Source organism: Amyelois transitella, chromosome 24 (genome assembly GCF_032362555.1).
Source record: "Amyelois transitella isolate CPQ chromosome 24, ilAmyTran1.1, whole genome shotgun sequence".
In the NCBI taxonomy this organism is placed as follows: Eukaryota; Metazoa; Arthropoda; class Insecta; order Lepidoptera; family Pyralidae; genus Amyelois; species Amyelois transitella.
The window spans coordinates 6,174,505-6,195,553 of record NC_083527.1 but is presented as its reverse complement, the minus strand read 5'-3'; the positions used below and the strand labels follow the sequence as shown (position 1 = coordinate 6,195,553).

The window sequence follows — 21,049 nt, the reverse complement described above, 5'->3', positions numbered from 1 at the left end:
CCATGGGAAAGAACTGGAGTAGTGCTACTCTTTTTTCTATTGGTGCCGGGAACCACACGGCAATAAATATATAAGGGACAAATGACACAGATTGAGTTAGCCTCGAAGTAAGTCCGTGACTTGTGTTAATAGTTACTTACTGAATGATACTATATGTAATAAAAAAATACATCTAAGACACAGACCAATCTGAAAAAGTTCGTTTCACATCGTACTCTGGCCGGGATTCAAACCCGGAACCTCCAGTGTCACAGACAAGCGCACTACCGCTGCGCCATAGAGGCTGTAGATTTTCTTTACAGGCCACGCCAAAAAACCCATAAGTCTTACTCCCAAATAACTCCGCCATCATGAAGTACTGATAAAATAATCCCGTTATGAAAGTTTTCTCATTTGCCACGAGCTCAAACAGTATCAAGTGAAAGTACACTTTTATTAATCATAAAACTGTGTTATCTGAACGAAATTTACTATGATTAAGCTGTCATAAATATATTCAGGAGTTTGTCGTCTTTCCATCACCTTTTTATAAACTTGGGAAGTTGTCGCGTGGTTCCCGGCACTAATACAAAAAGAATAGGACCACTCCATCTTTTTCCCATGGATGTCGTAAAAGGCGACTAAGGGATAGGCTTACAAACTTGGGATTCTTTTTTAGGCGATGGGCTGGCAACCTGTCGCTATTTGAATCTTAACACACATACACATAACACATAAATCACATATGTATATATATATGTTATGTAGTACGTAGCATAATGTTACACTACGAAATGTTTCTGCCTACCATACCGACTCTATATTATAAGCACATTTGAGAAGGGTGAACTGACTTCGCAGAACCGACCACTGCATTATGTATTGTGCATATTGTCGCATTCACAGTTTTACTTGAGATTTCATTCATTTTAAATTTGACTGTTATAGTTTATGAAATTGAATATTTTTGGCGCCTTTCCGTTATGTCTGTTTTATAATACGTAGATTAGTTGCTGTATATCGAACTAGCCCCATATGTTTCTTCACTAAAACGATCGCTTGACCTAAAATAGTTAGACAAGAAAACATCTTCAGGCCAAAGACAGCGAAATGGACGAGAATCGAGCAGCACACCAACACTCATAAAGGGATGTAGCGCCGCTGAAAGTACTGACGCGTCATGACTAACAAATATTTTCAGAAATGCACAATGCAGCTGCAGATCATTGAATCTTAATTTTATCTTAAAGCCAATATCTGAACGTGGCCTATCAGTCTTTGCAAGACTGTTGGCTCTGTCTATCCCGCAAGGGATATAGATGTGATTACATGTATGTATGTATCTATCTTAAATTTCTTGCAGAAGTTTAATTCAACTCTGACAACTTGGGAATTCATTTTCTCGAAATTAATAATTATTGTTCAACTGTTCTGTTCGCTGTTTTATTTGACTTGTGTTCTTTTGAACGAATGAAGGAATTGAATAACGGAACGGAAACTTAAACTTCCTGCATCACATTGATTTTACATAAAACGATTTTGTTTATGTTTGCAGCCTTAACAGAAGACCCCATCTCATATTGGATCATAGATCATTTTGATTTTGCAGAAAAAGGAATGACATTTGTCACTCGGAAAATCATCAACAGATAAGTAAGTAATGTCACTAAGTATTTAAGAGTATACATGCGCTTTGGATGCGGTAGTAATAATTAGATTTAAGTGATGTGACGTCAATAAGTGATACCTTGTATCCAATTTTGAAAATAAATCTTTTCTATTCTATACTGTAACAGCAATAGAAAATTCAAGCAAAATAAAGTGGAATAATAAACGTGACAAGAGTTCAAAGATTCCATTAAAACTTGTATCCATTGCGCCTGGGGTGTTGGGAATTTCACTTTGTATGTATGTATGTTTCAATGTATCGCTTTTACATTTTGCTAACTTTTTAGTGGAACACGCTTTTGTTATATGCATCGCGAGAGTATATTTTTAGTAAAGATAAAAGTTTGGTCTGCATTGCATTTTCATGCCGTGCTGGCTCCCAGCATTAAATTAATAAATAAATATATACCTACGGGACAAATTACACTGATTTAGTAGCCTCGCTGTAAGTTGAGGCTTGTGTTACGAGATATACTAACTCAACGATACCATAATTTGACAAAAAATACATATCTATAGGTATAGATAAACATCCAAGACCCGGGACAATCACAGAATTTTTTTTTTCTCATCATGCCCTGGCCGGGATTCGAACCCGGGACCTCCGGTGTCACAGACAGGCGTACTACCGCTGCTTCTCTTCGCGTATTCTTCTCTAAGGCGACGGACTGTCACTTTATATGAATATCAATTCTTTCAGTAAGCCAAACAGCTGAACGTGGCCTATCAGTATTTTCAAGACTAATGGCTCTGTCTACCCCGCAAAGGATATAGGCGTGATCATATGTATGTAAGTATGTCTTTCTCCTTCTTTGTCCAACCCTTATCCCATTATTTGGGGTCGGGTCTCGTAACTAATTAGCGCCAAGTTAATATGTCCTGAGTTGTCTCATCGGGAAGTTGGGCTATCTTCAGGTCTCTGTCGGTGCTTCACCACCAGGTCAATGGCGGGCTCGTCATCTCTTAGCTACCGATAGTTTCAAGGCGAATTGCACATCATGGTCCCCACTGCGTCTCATTATGCGGCCGCAATATATAAGTCGTCCTTAACAAAAATACATATAATAATGTCTATGGGGGTAATACTCTTGCAGGGTAGACAGAGCCAACAGTCATCAAAAGACTGAAAGGCCACGTTCAGCCGTTTGGCTTGATGATAGAATTGAGATTCAATTAGTGACAGGTTGGTAGCCCATCGCCCAAAAGAGGAATCCCGAGTATATAAACTTATCCCTTGGTCGCCTTTTACGACATCCATGGGAAAGAGATGGAGTGGTCCTATTCTTTTTTCTATTGGTGCCGAGAATCACACGGCACAATGAATGAAACATTTAATAATTTTTTATTTACTTTATTATATTTGTAACGCACACATAACAATCTTAACCTAGATCACAGTCAAACATATTGTCTAATAAGTTTTTAATATTTGATTTTTAATAATAGCAACATTACATTTCAATTAAGGGTCAGCTCAAGAGTACCCGAAACCGCCGAGCTTGCATGAAGAGAGTTATGAATGTGGATGAAGCGAAGGAAGTGTTCAGAGATCGTGGCAAGTAGAAAGATGTAGTCTCTGCCTACCCCTCCGGGAAAGAGACGTGATTTTATGTATGTATGTTACATTTCAATTCAACTTATTGCCCATGTAATAGGTACTATCAATTCAATTCAATTTGTTAAAAAAAATTACATTATTAATAGAAACAGGAACCTGAATGAACGTAAGTTGATCAAATTGGTGACCTTAAGGTTCTAGTCAGATCGAGAATTTGACCTTCGATCAAACTGATGAGCCTGATCAAAAAGTTTGATGAATGAGGATAAGTCAGGAGAAGTATGCAAGGATCGTGGTAAGTGGAAACATGTCATCTTTGCCTACTTCTCTGAGAAAAAAGCGTGATAATACTATTCTAAATTATGCATAATAATGTCACTTATTTATATAATAGCTGTCTTCGCGACTTCGTTCCCCATAAATGTTCACTGACAATCTTTAATTGCTTCTTTTAACCCCTTCTCCCCCTTTTTGTCCTAAGTTCAACTAAGTATATCTTTGTGCCAAATTTCATCAAAATCGGTACAGTTGGTTTAGACGTGAAAGCGTAAGAGACCGACAAACAAAGTAACAGTGACATTTATATCATTAGTAGGGGAAGAAAATCTTACTTTGGAAAAGTTAACCTCAAATTATCTCGATATGGATCTAAATTTATGGTACAAAATGCTATAGGTAAATATTTATCGGTCTTTATAAAACCTACATTAGAAAACCGATTAGTAATTTTAACACCAAGATCAGGATCAATCGTCAAAGCAACGCACTCAAACTAAGCAATAGCAAGCATTTATTTAACTTCAAACAAATCATCCGAATTAATACTCCTAATAACAGATGTATAAATCTCATTTTCAGGTTTCAAACCATCTTTCCCTCTGTAATAAGGAAACCCATTATTCGTGCCCAAATAAAAAATACCAGGTCTCGAAAACCTAGTTTCGGCGCCTAAATAATTGACTTCGCTGTTATTGTAGCAGTTAGCCAATCTCGCATCTTGTACCGAATCACATTTCACTCCGATAAACATTTTCGGATGTTCCAACGCTTGCCACCAATATAAAAGAGACTTCACGTGACTACAAATAACTAAGCAAGGAACGTAAGAAAGATCGCCAGGTTGGAACTCTCCGCCGTTGACATAAAAATCTACATGACCTAAGCGTTCCGCTATACCGAAACCATCTATATTTGTATGGACAACATCCACTTTATCAGCGTCAGATGAATCTAGTCTGTATTCAGACGGGAGTGATCTGAAGCATGGACCGGCTGGGTCTAAACCAGTAATTCTAGACGGTTTTTTTCCTGTAGCAGCGTAGAAATGTTTAGCGGCGTAACCCACTATGTGGGCTCCAAGACTTAGGCCGACTAATTCTAGATTTTCAGCCTCCATTCCTTGTTCTGATAGTTTAACGAGGAATTCGCCCAGTTTTTTGCCTATAGCTCTGGTGAGGCGGACCGACCTGGAAAAAGAGATGCGGATTGTAAATAAATTTCTGACATAATCTGAAACGCTTTAAATATATATAAACATACAGATGATAATACATACATATATAGTCACGTCTATATCCCTAGCGAAGTACACAGAGCGAAAAGTCTTGAAAAGACTGAAAGGCCACGTTCAGATGTATAAATTAATGATGGAATCGAGATTAATAGATAATAGTGACAGGTTGCTAGCCCATAGCCTAGACAAGTAATTTCAACTTTATAAGCCTATCCCTTAGTCGCCGTTTACGACACAGCGACGTTTTACTTAAACGTCACGAGTGAACGGTTCGACATTTAAGTATCTATTATTGGAATATTCCTACGAGAGAATGGACCTTCTTAAAAAGAAACAAAAACTGAAAAAGATTATGAAAATCAATATAGGTACAAATAAATAGATACTCGTAAAGTAGAAAAGATTCTTAAAAAATGGTCGCAAATATCAAATATTCGTTTGATGAGATAAATAGCTAAATATAGATAAAATGGATCGTATTTAAAAGAATTTTCAGATGAAAATTTAATACATAATTAGCGTAAGGCAAATGTAACAAGATTTCCTAATTAAAGGTATTAATTAATTTGCTTTCAAATTCATAGAATATATAATATTCACGAGTAATGTTTTTCCTGCAAAAATCCTCAAGTTTGACATTTTGATGGTATTTTCATATGTTTTTCCAAAAAAAAAATATCTTGTAATCCAGGTGCCGTGTGGTTCCCAGTACCAATAGGAAAAAGAATAGAATCACTTCATCTCTTTCTCATGTCGTGAAAGGCGATTAAGGGATGGGCTTATAAACTTGAGATTCTTCTTTTTCTATCATTAAGCTTCTTTTTCTATCATTAAGCCAAACAGCTGAACGTGGCCTATCAGTCTTTTCAAGACTGTTGGCTCTGTCTACCCCGCAAGGGTTACAGCCGTGATTATATGAATATATGCATTCTAATAGCTACATTACGTGAATTGATTGGAATGCATTAAGGAAGTGTCGTTACGCTAATTTCAGACATTTAACGCCCGCTATCACGATATTAATTAATTTTAATATAATTGTTGCAATTTAACTTCAAGTATAATATAATTATTACACACGCACGACATAATAATGACATATTGTTTTGTTTCTCGTACTCGTATGTAGGTAGTACTTACAAAAGGAATAGCGTAAAAATCCTATTCTGAAGTGCCGGGTGGTTACCGTTACTTCAAAATAGGAGCACTCCATTGAAATCGGGATAATTCATCATTATTTTGTTCATACATTCACGTCTTTATCCCTTGCGGGGTAGACAGAGCCAACAGTCTTGAAATAACTGAATGGCCACGTTCAGCTATTTGGCTTGATGATAGAATTGAGATTCAAATAGTGACAGGTTGCTAGCCCATCGCCTAAAAAAGAATCCCAAGTTTGTAAGCCTATGCCTTAGTCGCCTTTTAGGACATCCATGGGAAACAGATGGGAGTGGTCCTATTCTTTTTTGTATTGGTGCCGGGAACCACACGGCAAATACTTACTTAGGATAAATGTAAGTGAGGAAACTGAAGGTCTCAGTCACGAAGACGTTGTACCCTCTCCTCAGGTAAGTGTTGGCCAGAGCCTGGCTGTGGGGTAGCATGGAACTGTCCAGGTAACCCACGGCATAGAGGACCGTCTTCTTGTTCTTCAGATCTGGAATGAGAATACATACATACATACATAAATCACGCCTCTTTCCCGGAGGGGTAAGCAGAGACTACATCTTTCCACTTGCCACGATCTCTGCATACTTTCTTCGCTTCATCCACATTCATAACTCTCTTCATGCAAGCTCGGCGGTTTCGGGTACTTTTGACCTGACCCTTTACCAGGACGTCCTTAATTTGATCAAGATACGTTCGTCTAGGTCTTCCCGCTCCGACCTTTCCCTACACACTCTCCTTGTATACCTGCTTAGTCAACCTTCTTTCATTCATCCTCTCCACATGACCGAACCATCGGTCTGGAATGATAAAATGTGAATTAATAAGTTAATACTAACCTATGCTCTTACGGTGAGGGAAAACATCGTGAGGAAACCTGCACATTCAGGCAACTGGATATGTAACCATGATCGATATAATACGGGTTAGGTTTACCTGCAAAGGTTGCGGAGGTCAGACGGGAGTCGCTTTGTGTAAAAACCTGACACCCAATCCAGGATCCATGGTCGAATGCATACCCCGGACTCCTCTCCAGAGTGGTGAGGATGCAACCGGGACTGAAGACAGGAGGAAGAATCAAAATTACTTCGGAAATTATTCCCTCTTGAGTAATGTTCTCAAAACTCAATAATGCCGGCTGTCTGTATGTTTGTACTCGTATCCCGCGAAAACTATTGCTCCATTTTGAATGCGGTTTTCTGAGATATGTTAGGTTAGGTTAACTTTGAAACTGGTATTCAATAATTACTGCCCCCCAATTAAAGGGACTATAAACGTGACTTTTATGTACCTATATGGGATGGATTTTAATGAACATCTACGGCAAACAGGCGCCGCGTGGTTCCCGAAACATAGAATAACACCACTCCATCTTTCACATGAATGTCGTAAAAATCGACTAAGAGAACACCTAAACAAACTTGGGATTCTTCTTGCATTCTATGGGCTAGCAACCTGTCACTATTTAAATTACAATCTGAACGTGGCTTTTCAAGCTTCAAGACTTTGGCTCTGTCTACCCCGCAAGGGGTAAACGTGATTATAATATAACCTTACCTATACTCTTGTCAGCGGCTACCATCTTAGCAGCGACGGGGATAGGCAGCGACCGCCTGGTGGCACCAAAGATGGAACTTTGGTGCACTATCACTTGCAACAGCTGCGCCATTTTGGGACTTATGGTGGCGTTTTTGAGGACTCCAGGACCTGAAATTGATACATTAACAGATTGATTAATATTAATGAAACTTCCATACACACATATAATTTAACAGAGCCAACAGACTCGCAAAGGTTGTAAGGTCACGTTCAGATATACGGCTTAAAGATAGGATTCAAATAGTGACAGATTGCTAGCCTATCGCCTAAAAGAAGAATCACAAGTTTATTAGCCTAGCCCTTAGTCGCCATTAACGACATCCATGGGTAAGAGACTGAATACTCTAAGCAAGAGGGACATAAACTAATAAATAGATTTCGTATGGTTCCCAGCACCAAAAGAAAAAAGAATAGGACCACTCTATCTCTTTCCCATGGATGTCGTAAAAGGCGACTAAGGGATAAGTTTATATACTTGGGATTCCTCTTTTAAGCGATGATCTAGCAACCTGTCACTATTTGAATCTAAATTCTACCATCAAGCCAGATAGTTGAGCGTGGCCTATCAGTCTTTTCAATACTGTCGGCTCTGTCTACCTCGCAAGGGATATAGGCATCACTGTATGTATGTACATTGTCTCAATGGGGAAAAATATCATAAAATGGATTGATGTCAAGTTGAACTATTATCACTCCATAACCATATAGCGGGTGAGAATTAGCGGCCACGGTCAACTCGTTTGGAAAATTGTATAATAATTAAACTGAGGCATTTTAATTTGTAATAGTCTAGTAACTAACCTAGCCTTTAGAGTAGACTTAATAGAATTCGTAATAATGTAAGACGTTATAAATTAACATAACATAACATTTTGTTGAAGTAAATGCTGCAGTGCAGTTTGTTACCGCTTCTTCTGCACTGTAGTTTTAATAAATAATTTATTTGACGTCAACCAATGTTGTGAAACCAAAAGATTTGACAATAATTAAGCGATATGAAGTATCCTATAATAATAAACAAAAATTTAAATAACATATAATCAAATCGTCCCTTGCGGGGTAGACAGAGCCAACAGTTTTCAATAGAGTGAAAGGCCACGTTCAGCCGGTTAGCGTAATTAATGATAGAATTGAGATTCAAATATAATACGGAATTTCTAACGTGTGCGTACCGTGTGGTTCCCGGCACCATTATAAAAAAGAATAGGGCCAATCCATCTCTCTCACATGGATATCGTAAAAGGTGACTAAGGCATGGTCTTATATACTTGGGATTCTTCTTTTAGGCGATGAGCTAGCATTAATTTAATCAAAATACCATAATTATTACAACATACAACCAGACCTCTTATTGATTGATTTCAGTCATTTCAGAGATGTTGGCTCTGTCTACCCCGCAGTATACATATATCGACGTGATTATGAGTACAATTACAAATTGTCGGTAATTCGGAAATACGTATGGTAATGTTTTTCTATCTGTACCTATATTTTTTTTTCGCTTTTAATGCTCTATAATAATAGACCATTAATTCATTAGCTACCATCGTCAAGAGATGTGTTATAATTAGCGAATTAAAAGTCATCAGTAGAGAGGTACGTTATCAAAACAATTAGGTAAACACTATTTGTTTGACGGCCTCTGTGGCGCAGCGGTAGTGCGCTTGTCTGTGACACCGGAGGTCCCGGTTTCGAATCCCGGCCAGGGCATGACGAGAAACGAACTTTTTCTGATTGGCCTGGGTCTTGAATGTTGATCTATATAAGTATACATTATAAAATATAGTATCGTTGAGTTAGTATCTAGTAATACAAGTTTCGAACTAACTTTGAAGCTAATTCAATCTGTGTAATTTGTCCCGTATATATTTTTTTATGTGGATGTTTCACTCGTAAGACAAATACTACATACACGGATCACGTACAACTTGCACATTTATACAAAGAATTTAAACTAGTTTAACATTACAATTATGTCCTTTTAATGTTCAAAGGATAAATTTAATGTGTTTTAATTCAAGATTCTTGGGATTCTTCTTTTAGGCGATGGGCTAGCAACCTGTCACTATTTGAATCTCAAATCATCATTAAGCCAAACAGCTGAACATGGCCTATCAGTATTTTCAAGACTGTTGGCTTTGTCTACCCCGCGAGGGATATAGTCGTTTTAACATGGACATATGTATGTATGTTTTATTCAAGATTATCCTTATGTAATTAAATAAAAATCTTGTTTTCATTGAAAGTCAATCAGATCTGTCAATAACATCCTTCTAGAAGATTCTGTGACTACTGGATCGTGGATTAGATAAGTTATGTTGGTGAGTCAGGTTTTTACATGAAGCGACTGCCGTCTGACCTCCCAAACCATTCCAGAGGAATCATGGTTTCTTATTCAGTTGCTTTTTTTTTCATTTATTATCGTACAAAAGATGTTACAAAAATTACAGATATTATACTTAGCATTGGTGCCGGGAACCACACGGCAAAATGAAATACATAATAAAATAATACAAATATATTATATACCTACTTACTTTACACGACCGTTTAGCATAATAGCAGGAAGCATGTAATTTTTATTTTTCTACCTAAATGTAAAATAAATCGACAAATGAACGACGAACACACAGAAATGTTTATTGCTACGATACAATGAGCCACAATATGTTATTATTTATGTGACTGTAAACATAAGTAATAATAAAGGCTAACAAGATATATCTAGTATCGGTCGTGTTTGTATAGGTAATTTTTATTATAAACTAGCTGTGCCCGCGACTTCGTCCGCGTGGAATAGTATTTTTGGCATCGAATTAATAATTTTACCTGTTCTTTTTATTTTTCACATTTTCCATTATTTCTTTGCTCCTAATAGTTGCAGCGTAATGTTATATAGCCTAAAGCCTTCCTCGATAGATGGTCTATTCAGCGCAAAAAGAATTTTTCAATTCGAACCAGCAGTTCCTGAGATTAGCACGTTCAAACAAACATACTCTTCAGCTTAATAATATTAGTATAGATACAATTAGTTTCTTATATACATACATATATATAATATTCACGTCTATATCCCTTGCGGGGTAGTCGGCGCCAGCAGTCTTAAAGAATAAAAGGTCACGCTCAGCTGTATGTCTTTATGATGGAATTGAGATTCAAATAGTGACAGCTTGCTAGCCAATCGCCTGCAAGTTGAATCCCATGTTTATAATCCCTATCCCTTATTCGCAGTTTACGATTACCATGGGAACGTGATGCAGTGGTCCTCTTAATTTTTAATAGGTGCCGGGAACCACACGGCATAACTTTCTTAGTACTCACATTCAGGGATAAGTCCCGCGGGATACCCGATGTCCGGTGGAGGGGCGAAGGTCCCGACCAGCGCTGGACTGCCCAAAACCAGGATGAATGTGATCAGAGTTGGAGACACCTGACTGCGTAACATTTTCCTGGAAAATTGAGTACGATTTTAAAGGATGATTTGGAACATTTAATTATTATGTACTAGAGGCCGCCCGCGACTTCGTCCGCATGGAAACCCTATCAATCCCGCGGGAACTCTGGGATAAAAAGTAGCCTATGTGTTATTCTGGATCTTCAGCTACCTACATACCAAATTTCATGGTAATCGGTTCAGTAGTTTTTGCGTGAAAGAGTAACAAACATCCATACAAACTTTCGCCTTTATAATAGTAGTAGGATGGATTAAATTTGATTTGTTAATTTTTTTATAATTCTGCCGTGGTATAACTAAAATGCCGTTATGTGACATCAGGATTTACTCCTTTTTTATCAGTAAAATAAGGAAAAAAAATCTCTTTCGATCTCTATATACGACTTCTTGATACCTTTAAGTCATAAATAGGCGTTCTCATTGATGAATGGCATCAGTTTACATTTTTACCGCAGTTTTTGACGTTTTACCTTAAAACAAGGATTTGGCAGATAACGGCATTTTAGTTATACCAGGGCAGAATTATAATACACTAGAGGCCGCCCGCGACTTCGTCCGCATGGAAACCCTATCAATCCCGTGGGAACTCTGGGATAAAAAGTAGCCTATGTGTTATTCTGGGTCTTCAGCTACCTACATACCAAATTTCATGGTAATCGGTTCAGTAGTTTTTGCGTGAAAGAGTAACAAACATCCATACATCCATACAAACTTTCGCCTTTATAATAGTAGTAGGATGAACCTTTAATATTTGTATGCTTTAAACAGCAAGACATAGCGAACTGTACTCGTATTATTATTCAACAACTGTATCTGTGTACCTATGTTTGACAAATAAATTGATTGATTGATTTATTGAACATACTGCACTAGCACCTAGGTCATAACTGAAAATCAGCGTATTGCTCTACTTATAGCAATAAATTCGTTGAGTTGTGACCTTTTTGTATTGCTGCAACTCACACCCTAATTAATTTGTATTTCATATGAAATTAAAATTGTGTGTAGCAAATCAAATAAATGAATTATCTATCAATCTATCTAACATATACTTATGTCTTTATCTCTCACGGAGTGGACAGAGCCAACAGTCTAGAAAAGACTGAAAAGCCACGTTGGCAAAAGGCTTGATGGTAGGATTGAGATCCAAATAGTGACAGGTTGCTAGCCCATCGCCTAAAAAGGAATAGCAAGTTTATAAGCCTTTCCTCTGATTGACTTTTACTAAGGCAATTGGCGTTAAATCCTGATTAAACATCCGTTCCCTTGGGAATAACAGGATCTGCCTTATCCACATCCACGATAATGATGAAGAGAAAAGATTCGTATATTTGTAACAAATAAACTCAAAAACTACTGAACCTGTTTTAATGAAATTTGGTAAACAAATAGATTAGGACCTTTAGGAATAACTAAGGTTTATTTTCTGGAAATTCCCACGGGAGCGAAGCCGCACGCATATGCTCGTTGTTAATACAATTCGCAAGAAATTACAAATAATTAAGAACAAATTAATTATCTTTTATTTTTCCTCGTCAGAAAGTTCTATGTTACTGTCACTTTGTAAACTTTGACATTATTTGGGAGATCAGAAAAGAATCACATTTATCCTAAATATGTAAATACTCGTACATTTTATCGTAAATACATCCTATTATTTTCGAATTTAGTTTTTTTATTAATTAATAACTTTATCAATATACATATATATTTATTTGTGAAAATGAAAAAAGTGCTCTGCTTTGTGCCTATAGGCATGCAAATATACAATTAAACATTTAAAAAGTCAATAAAATTATAATAGCATTTTATGCGAAAGTTCATATAGATAAACCAATAATAAGAAAGATGCCACGCGCAAAAGTTTATAGTATATTTTTCATGGCACGCACTCAATCCTACTAATATTATAAATGCGAAAGTTTGTGAGTATGTCAGGATGTCGGTATGGATGTTTGTTACTCTTTCACGCAAAAACTCCTGAACCGATTACGATGAAATTTGGAATGTAGGTAGCTGAAGACCCAGAATAACACATTAGCTACTTTTTATCCCATAGTACGCGCGGGATTAATAGGATTTCCATGCGGACGAAGTCGCGGGCGGCCTCTAGTACATCATAAGATCAATTTAATGAATACTTGGAAAAGAGATTGATCAAAGATTAAGAAATAAATTAAGTCGGTTGCTACCAACTTAATTTAATTCTTATAAGGATCTCGATAGGGAATCAAATAATTAATTTTAATTTTACTTCAAATACCTACCTAATTTCAGCGTTGACATTTTGCTAATTAAAATGTTGTATAATTTTTGTGTATTAATTTCTAATTAAAAAAGATTTGGTACTTACATAATCAAATATTCTTTTTGATTATTTGTCGTCACTTATTTATATTTCTAAGAGTTAAGTTAATTTTTCGTCACTTATTTATATTTCTACGAGTTAAGTTTATTTTGCGACACTTCGTTTAAGAATATTCTTTAAATCTTTTGAATAAATCATAATATAACAAATATTTAATGAATTGTAATTAGTAGATAATATTCTAATGGTTATTGTACATATTAATTCGACAGTTAATTAGTTAATGACAACATAACAATTCGTACTTATTTTCATAATGCTAAATGTATATAACACAATAAATTAGGATAATTTAAAAGCAAATTAAGGACGTCCTGGTAAAGGGTCAGGTCAAAAGTACCCGAAACCGCCGAGCTTGCATGAAGAGAGTTATGAATGTGGATGAAGCGAAGGAAATATGCAGTGATCGTGGCAAGTGGAAAGAGTACATATGTATGTAATTTAAAAGCGTCGATAGACGAATCGTTTAGATGTCCGGTTGAAAAAGGGGGCACAGATTCAAATCCTACCTCGAACATGCACCAATGACACTTTTCTGAGTTTGTGCCGTGTGGTTCCCGGAACCAATAAAAAAGAATAGGATTACTCCATCTCGTTACCATGGATGTCGTAAAAGGCGACTAGGGGAAAGCTGTATAAACTTAGAATTCTTCTTTTAGGCGATGGGCTAGCAACCTGTCTATATTTGAATATCAACTGAACAAAGCCTATCAGTCTTTTCAAATCTGTTGACTGTGTCTTCCCCGCAAGGGATATAGACGTGATTATTATACATGTATGTACTACAATAACTGATTTTAATTGTAGTAAGGGCAATGACTACAGAATTTAGCACCAAAAGAAGCAAATTACTAACATAAAAAAATATTTTGCAACTGGCAAGATTTTAAAAATAATTTTAATGCATTTTCTTAAGATTATACAGAAAAAACAAACTCTCAACTTCGGTCGCAGCTTAGAGTATTATAAAACCTCATTTAAGTTCGAAGTTGCGCTGTGCTAATAAAAACTATGAAGAGTTTGCATTAATTTGTCGGTGACCTACAACATGACCATATACACAGACATGCCACATACATATGGTCACGTCTATATCCCTTGTGGGCTAGACAGAGCCAACAGTCTTGAAAAGACTGAATGGCCACGTTCAGCTATTTGGCTTAATGATAGAATTGAGATTCAAATAGTGATAGGTTGCTAGCCCTTCGCCTAAAAAAGAATCCCAAGTTTGTAAGGCTATCCCTTAGTCGCCTTTTACAACATCCATGAGTCATTTTCAAAATAGATGTACCGTAACACAATATAAACACAAAAGAACAGTCCGATTTTGTTACACAAAAGATAAACTGTTCCACAAAGGAATTTGTAAGGGTCCGTACATAGGTATAATTATGTGGTTGGAAAAAAAGCATCAAAATAATTATCTGATCTTTATTAAAAAAAAAGGTACACATACCATCCATCCATAGCCAAATCACTTACAAAACATTTTTTTTTATCTGACAAAAGATTTAAGCGAAAATAATGTTCATGAACATAAAAAGTCAAATAACTTTGTTTAAATGAAAGTAAATTATTAAAATAAAACAAAAGTCAAACTTAAAAAACTTTGTCCAAACGAGAATAAACAATATCTTATTAAAATTAATAAAAAGTCAAATAACTTTGCTTTGTTTAAATGAAAGTAAATTATTAAAATAAAACAAAAGTCAAACTTAAAAAACTTTGTCCAAAAGAAAGTAAACAATATCTTATTAAAATAAATCAAAAGTTAAACTTATAAAACTTTGACTGAACATAATATTTGTGCATATCAAAAATTTAAATTAAGTATTAAAAGTCTTAATCAAAATAAATGCGATCACTGTCTTCTGATAACATATAGTAATTTGAAACTGAACTTAAATGGACATTTTTTACAATATTTGCAGCCGGGAGTGTATCTCTGTCAATTTTTTTTGGGGGTACGAATTTAAGCTGAGGTTTTTTTACAGTTTTTAAGAAAAATATTGTATACTTTATTTCAGGTCTGAGTTCGACGTTTTCAATAAATCCTATATAATATGTCCATCCCTTTTTTTCATAATATCTAACCAACACACTATCATTTTTATTGTAGTTTATAAAATTTTCTAATTCTTGTACTTTGGTTTCTTTTTCAGTTTTAGTTATATTTTCAGTCTCATTGTCTCTTTTAGCATAGTCTTTATTTTCTGATTCAGTCTCATTTTCTCTTCTTTTATCCTTGTTCAAATAGTATTTTTCTGGTTGTTTTTCTTCTATCACTACTTTTCCCTCTTCTATTATGGTCTCTTCAGTATCATCACTTTTTAGTTCTACTTCCGTACCTATTGTGGCCCCTTCTATTTCTGCCTTCTTTTCTTTTATCGCATTAGCATTATTAGTAATATTGTCATCTGCTGCATTTTCCATATCTTTTAACACTTTCTTATTTTCTTCGGCTGCACTCTCATTTCTAATATCTTGGAATCTTGATTGAATATTTGTGTTTGTTCCGAAACTTGTAGCTAGTTGATGTTTTATAGAAATGTCTATTTTGTCGACGTTATTAAGCCTAAATGGGCCGTAATTTTTTAAATCGAAATATCTGACATTTTCTGGAGTATTTCTTATATCAGATAAGAGGGTAATTTTCTTATTACTACTCTTAATTAGGTTTGTTGTCTTACTTTCTTCTAAAATATTTTCTTTGTCACCTGTTTTACTGTTTTCTGACTTGCACTCTTCTTCAACCTTCCAATCACTATCTTCGGATTCAGCATAAGTTATATCAGAATCAACGCTTGTATCACTGTCTGCTCTTGCTAATCGTTTCTTTTTTGTAATGCGTCTTCTTTTGATTGTCGTTCTTTCCGTTTCCGTTATATTTCTATTATATTTTCTCTTCTTATTCTTAATAATCAAGTTATGCTCTTTTAAGTCAAAACAATCACATAATGCTTCTTTACAGAAACAAGCCAGTTTTCTATATTTTATTGTATCGTCCTGGTCTGTTGTAATCACTTGATGTATAGTCATTGTGTTTGGAACAGGGATCAATTCTCTTGTACCAAATTCTTGTTTTACAGTTTGTATATTTTCTTCCGATATGTAAAAGAAAGCAATTTTCGACTGACCCTTTATTAGAGTGTCGTAGGCAGTTTGTGCATTGATAATGTCTTCACCGTGTGCAACTTTTTTGTCTAATGTCCGTTTTACTGCACCGCCTATCCCATCTGCTGCCCCTTTGCCGTGGGCAGATTCAAAGAATGACCAAGTAGAATTTTCAAAACCCATTTTTTTAATCATAATTGAATGTAGATAAAAATTGCCTTTCTGGCGATACTGGGTGGTGGGCCCATCGGAAAAAAAGTGTATTGTAGTCACATTCGTTATAATTTTTTTTATCTGTTCTAAAATAGGTGTCAGATGAGCCCAAATAGCTGAGGGTTCGTGATTATTTGAAGGTGAAATAGTGCAAAATGATTTTTCTTGTAAGCCCAGCTCGTTTTTGTAATAAATGACTCCAGTATGTAATGTAAACTGTTGTTTAGAACCGGCAAAAGTGTTGCTTGTACCTCTTCATTTAATTTGCAAAGATAATTTTCAGAGAAATCGCAATGTATAATGCACTGATTTTCAGTTAGTGTTTCTTTACATCTTTTATACATTTGGTATGCATGATAAATGTTGAAAAAGTGTTTTTTGAATATGAGAAGTTGTTCCGAAAATGTCTGTATCAAAGTTTCTAACGTACCTTGTACCATTTCTTTAGAAGTCTTCTTTGTAGTCTTGGTTTCAGTTTCCTGGTCAGTACTTTTTATTTTAGTGTATTCATGTTTCTTTGTAACCCAGCTGTACCAAAACACAGTCATATCTTTATTTTTTTGTGACTCATCAAATGAAATAATCTTATCTTTACATCTATCGCATTCATTATACATACACTTCTCATTGAACTTGTCACATACAATTTCTGAAACCAACTGTTCCAAATCGTCTGTTTCAAGAAGTCCGAGTATTTTTAGTTTCTGCGCTAGAAATGACAAATTTGCATGTTTGACACATGCACATGTGTTTCTTTGGGAACTCTTAGGATCCAAAATATAAAACGGCTTGTATCTGGTGAAAGTTGTATATGAAACCGAACCACCTTCCTCTTTATACTTTTTATGTAATTTATCTAGTGAATCTAGTAGATATCTTCTTTGTTTTTTATTTTTCTTACATGTTATAGTCTCTTTTTTTCCTGCTGTAATTCTGCTGTTATCGTCCCTTTCTAAAAATAATTGTATCTCGTTCATCCTTCTCCTTTTCTTCTGAAGTTGTGTTTGTCTTTGTCTGAGTCTACCTTTTAATCCGAAGCAAGAATGGCCGAGTTTAGTCTTTAATTTGTACTTTCTTACTAATTCGTTGTCAACCACATTCTTTAAAACCTTTTTCTCGGGTTTTTTTTCTGCTTTATTGTACTGATTATTCAACGATTCTTTCAAAACATATCCTTCAAGTATCACCTTTTTTACTTTTTTTTTCTCTGGAGTAGGTATATTTGGCACTGTTTCTTCCAAAAATTTTTCTGTTTTTGAACATGGTGTTGTTGCTTCTTTATTTTTCGTAGTGATATTTTTGTCTAAATTTTCGCAAAACTGTAAGTCCTCTTCTAATTTGTCTATGGATTTTTTTAAATTTTCAATTTTTACTTTGTAGCGAGATATAGCTCTTCTTTGTTTTTTTATAACTCTAGCCATCTTTTGAACTTTGTCTTTTAATACTGAATTTTCTTTTGATAAAATATATCGAACTTTACGTTTTTCTTTTTGAGTCGTTTCAGCAGTGTTGGTTGGTTTGCTAGTGGATGGTTCACCATTTCTTTTCTGCTTTTGCTCTCGCCATTTTTTTCGTTTTTCATTCTGCAAATAATCTGAAAATTGGTTAATCGGTTTATATTTTCTCTTGGTCCTCTCAGCATTCTCTTTTTTCAATTTTTCTAATTTATCGGGATTTTCGCGTTTTAATTTTTCTCTGTATTTTTTTTGGCGTTCGGCTGGAGTCATCGGAGGCATTTTTCGGTACCTATAGAGCAAACACACCAATACTTATCATTTTTTTTTAAATTAAAATACTATAGTTGAACAAAAAAAATGTCATAAATATCTGAAAGGATAATTAATAATATTTACCAAAGATACCTAATACCTACTCAAAATAAAATTGATCAAGCAGCATAATAAATAGGCAACCATACCTATTTTTAAAAAATATTTTATAATTTTACTTATTCAAGATATTACAAAGTGCAGATATAGATACACCCTTATCCTTTGTGTAACGTTACACATGTTACACAAAAGATTGTGTAACGCTTGAACGTCACACAAAAGAACAATTTCCAGTGGTGTCAACATAACCTTCAAAAAATTTATAAAGAAAAATCTTACTAATATAATTGTTTCATAGTTTTATTCTTATTGTACAAAACCAAACAACATAATTCAAAAAGATTTTTGCGGAATTTACTATTTACTTACCAGAAAAGTCCACGTTAAACAAGAGAATTTTTTGTTGACAAATCTCGAGCACACCATGATTCTTAACCTCAAAGTGAAATGACCGGCCGCACTGTCATTTGGTCAAGTTGGTAGTACCGTACAGTATTGCCATACTAAAATTTATTATGAGTGCGTTCAAAATCAATTAAATAGCCATAATATTTCAGTTACACATAAGAATTACACAAAAGAAATAAATTGGAGACATTTAATTAAAAACCAATAAATCGCCTATGCATTATCTTTTACTAATAACAATCGGTTTTGCGTAAAACAATATTTTCACCTATTCTACTATGAGCTAAATACAATTAGATTTAAAACATAAAATACCAAATTATTAGTTTGAATTAGAGGGAGTGTGTGGGCGACAAAAAAATATTGTATGAAAGGCATTAAATTACGTCTTAATTTTATTACTAATTTAGAAATTATTTATAAATCTAGTGTTATAAAAGTGATAAACGTTTAAATAATAGTTATAAGAAGCACATAAAATAGAATTAATCATATAAATCCAACATTAAAATAGTAAATATTCAAGGAGACAGATTTTGTTTAGTGTATGTACAACTATTTTGCAAATGACTCCCATAGGAAAGAGTGGTCCTATTCTTTTTTGTATTGGTGCCGGGAACCACACGGCACCACATACACAGACATGCCATAGGAGATAAACCAATGGTTTCTTTTTTAATCAAAGTTATCTTATTCCATCTGGTCTCGTTGCATTCTCACCTCTCTGGAGAGTAACCTGGGGTAGGCCTTTGACCATGGATCCTGGATTGGTCAGGTTTTTACACGAAGCAACTCCCGTCTAACCTCCGCAACCTTTGCAGGGGAACCTAATCCGGTATTGGATCGATCATGTTCACACATCCGGTTGCCTGAATGTGCAGGTTTCCTCACGATGTTTTCCCGCACCGTAAGAGCATCGGTTGGTATTCAAACTAATGTATATCACTTCGAAATTAGTTTGGTATATGGCCGGGGTTGGATTCGAATCTGTGCCTTTTTGCGCCAAACGCATTTTAACCGAACACCTTACCAATTCGACCACCTATCCTTTTTATTAAAGTTTTGTTTGCTATATAGGTTTCGCGATGAGAAAGAGATGGATAAATTAATAAATATAAATTTATAAATAAATATAAATAAAAAATAACTTACCTACTTACTGACATCGATATTTTTTATAAGCGCCAATAACTTTCGGAGTTCAGAACACGAAATCAGATTAAAACTTTTCCATCTGATTATTAGGGCGTAAAAGTATTCCCAATGGCGCGAATTTTTTTATAATATTCCCACAATTATTTCGTAAAGAAAAATAAATTTATTTAACCGTATTATTTTTGAGCATCAATATGTTTTCAGCCAGTATTGTTTTAAAAACTTTTATATTACCGCAGGAACATTCAGTGAAAATTTGCAGCCAGGATTATTTTAAATCCAATAACCGAATATTTAATAAATATCACTGGCACAACAGAATTCCGCAATTCAAGTTCGAAATCAATCAATTTGAAAATCGAACGCGTTTAACGCGGCCACTACAACATGCGGATGGCGTGCGCGTACACTGGGTGCGCTTGCGATTAGCTGTCAAGTTTAAGGGCAAACCGTATAGTACGGTCGACTTGCACATGAAGAGACTTTATGCAAGAGGGAGGCAAGATTTTCAAATTGATTATTTTTTTTTATTAATTTTAAGCGAGGACTAGATACATTTTTACTTATAGCAAAATGTTTATCCCTTACAAGATAGACAGTCACAAGTATCCAAGGCCACGCTTAGGTGGATGACTGAATGATGAAATTCAGTTGAAATATTAGGTTGCTAGCCCATCGAATGCAAAAAGTAGTTTATAAGCCATTCCGTTAGTTGCCTTTACGACATTCATGAGTAAGATATGGTAGATATATACTAAAGTGCGGTTCCCAGCACTTATAGGACCACCTACCCGTCACTGGATTAGGTTCCCCTGTTAAAAGAGTCACGGAGGTCAGATTGAACATCTTTCCTGTCCTACCTTACCCGCTCCCATCCGGGAGTCATATGCGGACCCCGGGCACCCTCGGAGGACGCAACCGGAACAAACACTAGGTAGATTTCATTAACAATGGTGTAAAATTAGTATCTCAGCTTTTTGCCATAAAACAAGCGAGACGCAAAAAAAAACAATAACAGGAG

At 35.3% G+C, this 21,049-nt stretch overlaps 2 protein-coding genes across 3 annotated transcripts; both read right to left on the bottom strand.

Annotated features, from left to right (window-relative positions):
- Window positions 1-3,021: 3,021 nt before the first annotated feature.
- On the bottom strand, window positions 3,022-20,425 carry LOC106137575 (phospholipase A1). The gene is made up of 5 exons (XM_013338419.2): window positions 20,026-20,425; window positions 10,806-10,933; window positions 7,443-7,592; window positions 6,222-6,375; window positions 3,022-4,671 (listed from the first exon to the last, which is right to left on the bottom strand). Exons 1-5 carry the CDS (start codon window positions 20,037-20,039, stop codon window positions 3,996-3,998), a joined length of 1,122 nt encoding a protein of 373 aa, XP_013193873.1. The 5' UTR covers window positions 20,040-20,425; the 3' UTR covers window positions 3,022-3,995.
- Window positions 14,724-19,417, bottom strand: LOC132903288 (myb-like protein X). 2 transcript variants are annotated; one of them, XM_060951172.1, is made up of 2 exons: window positions 18,835-19,417; window positions 14,724-18,379 (listed from the first exon to the last, which is right to left on the bottom strand). In XM_060951172.1, the coding sequence occupies exon 2, from the start codon at window positions 18,367-18,369 to the stop codon at window positions 16,732-16,734; it is 1,638 nt and encodes a 545-aa protein (XP_060807155.1). In that variant the 5' UTR covers window positions 18,370-18,379; window positions 18,835-19,417; the 3' UTR covers window positions 14,724-16,731. The 2 variants fall into 2 exon arrangements, with proteins under 2 accessions (XP_060807155.1, XP_060807156.1); XM_060951173.1 differs by having other exon boundaries at window positions 18,835-19,411.
- Window positions 20,426-21,049: the final 624 nt, after the last annotated feature.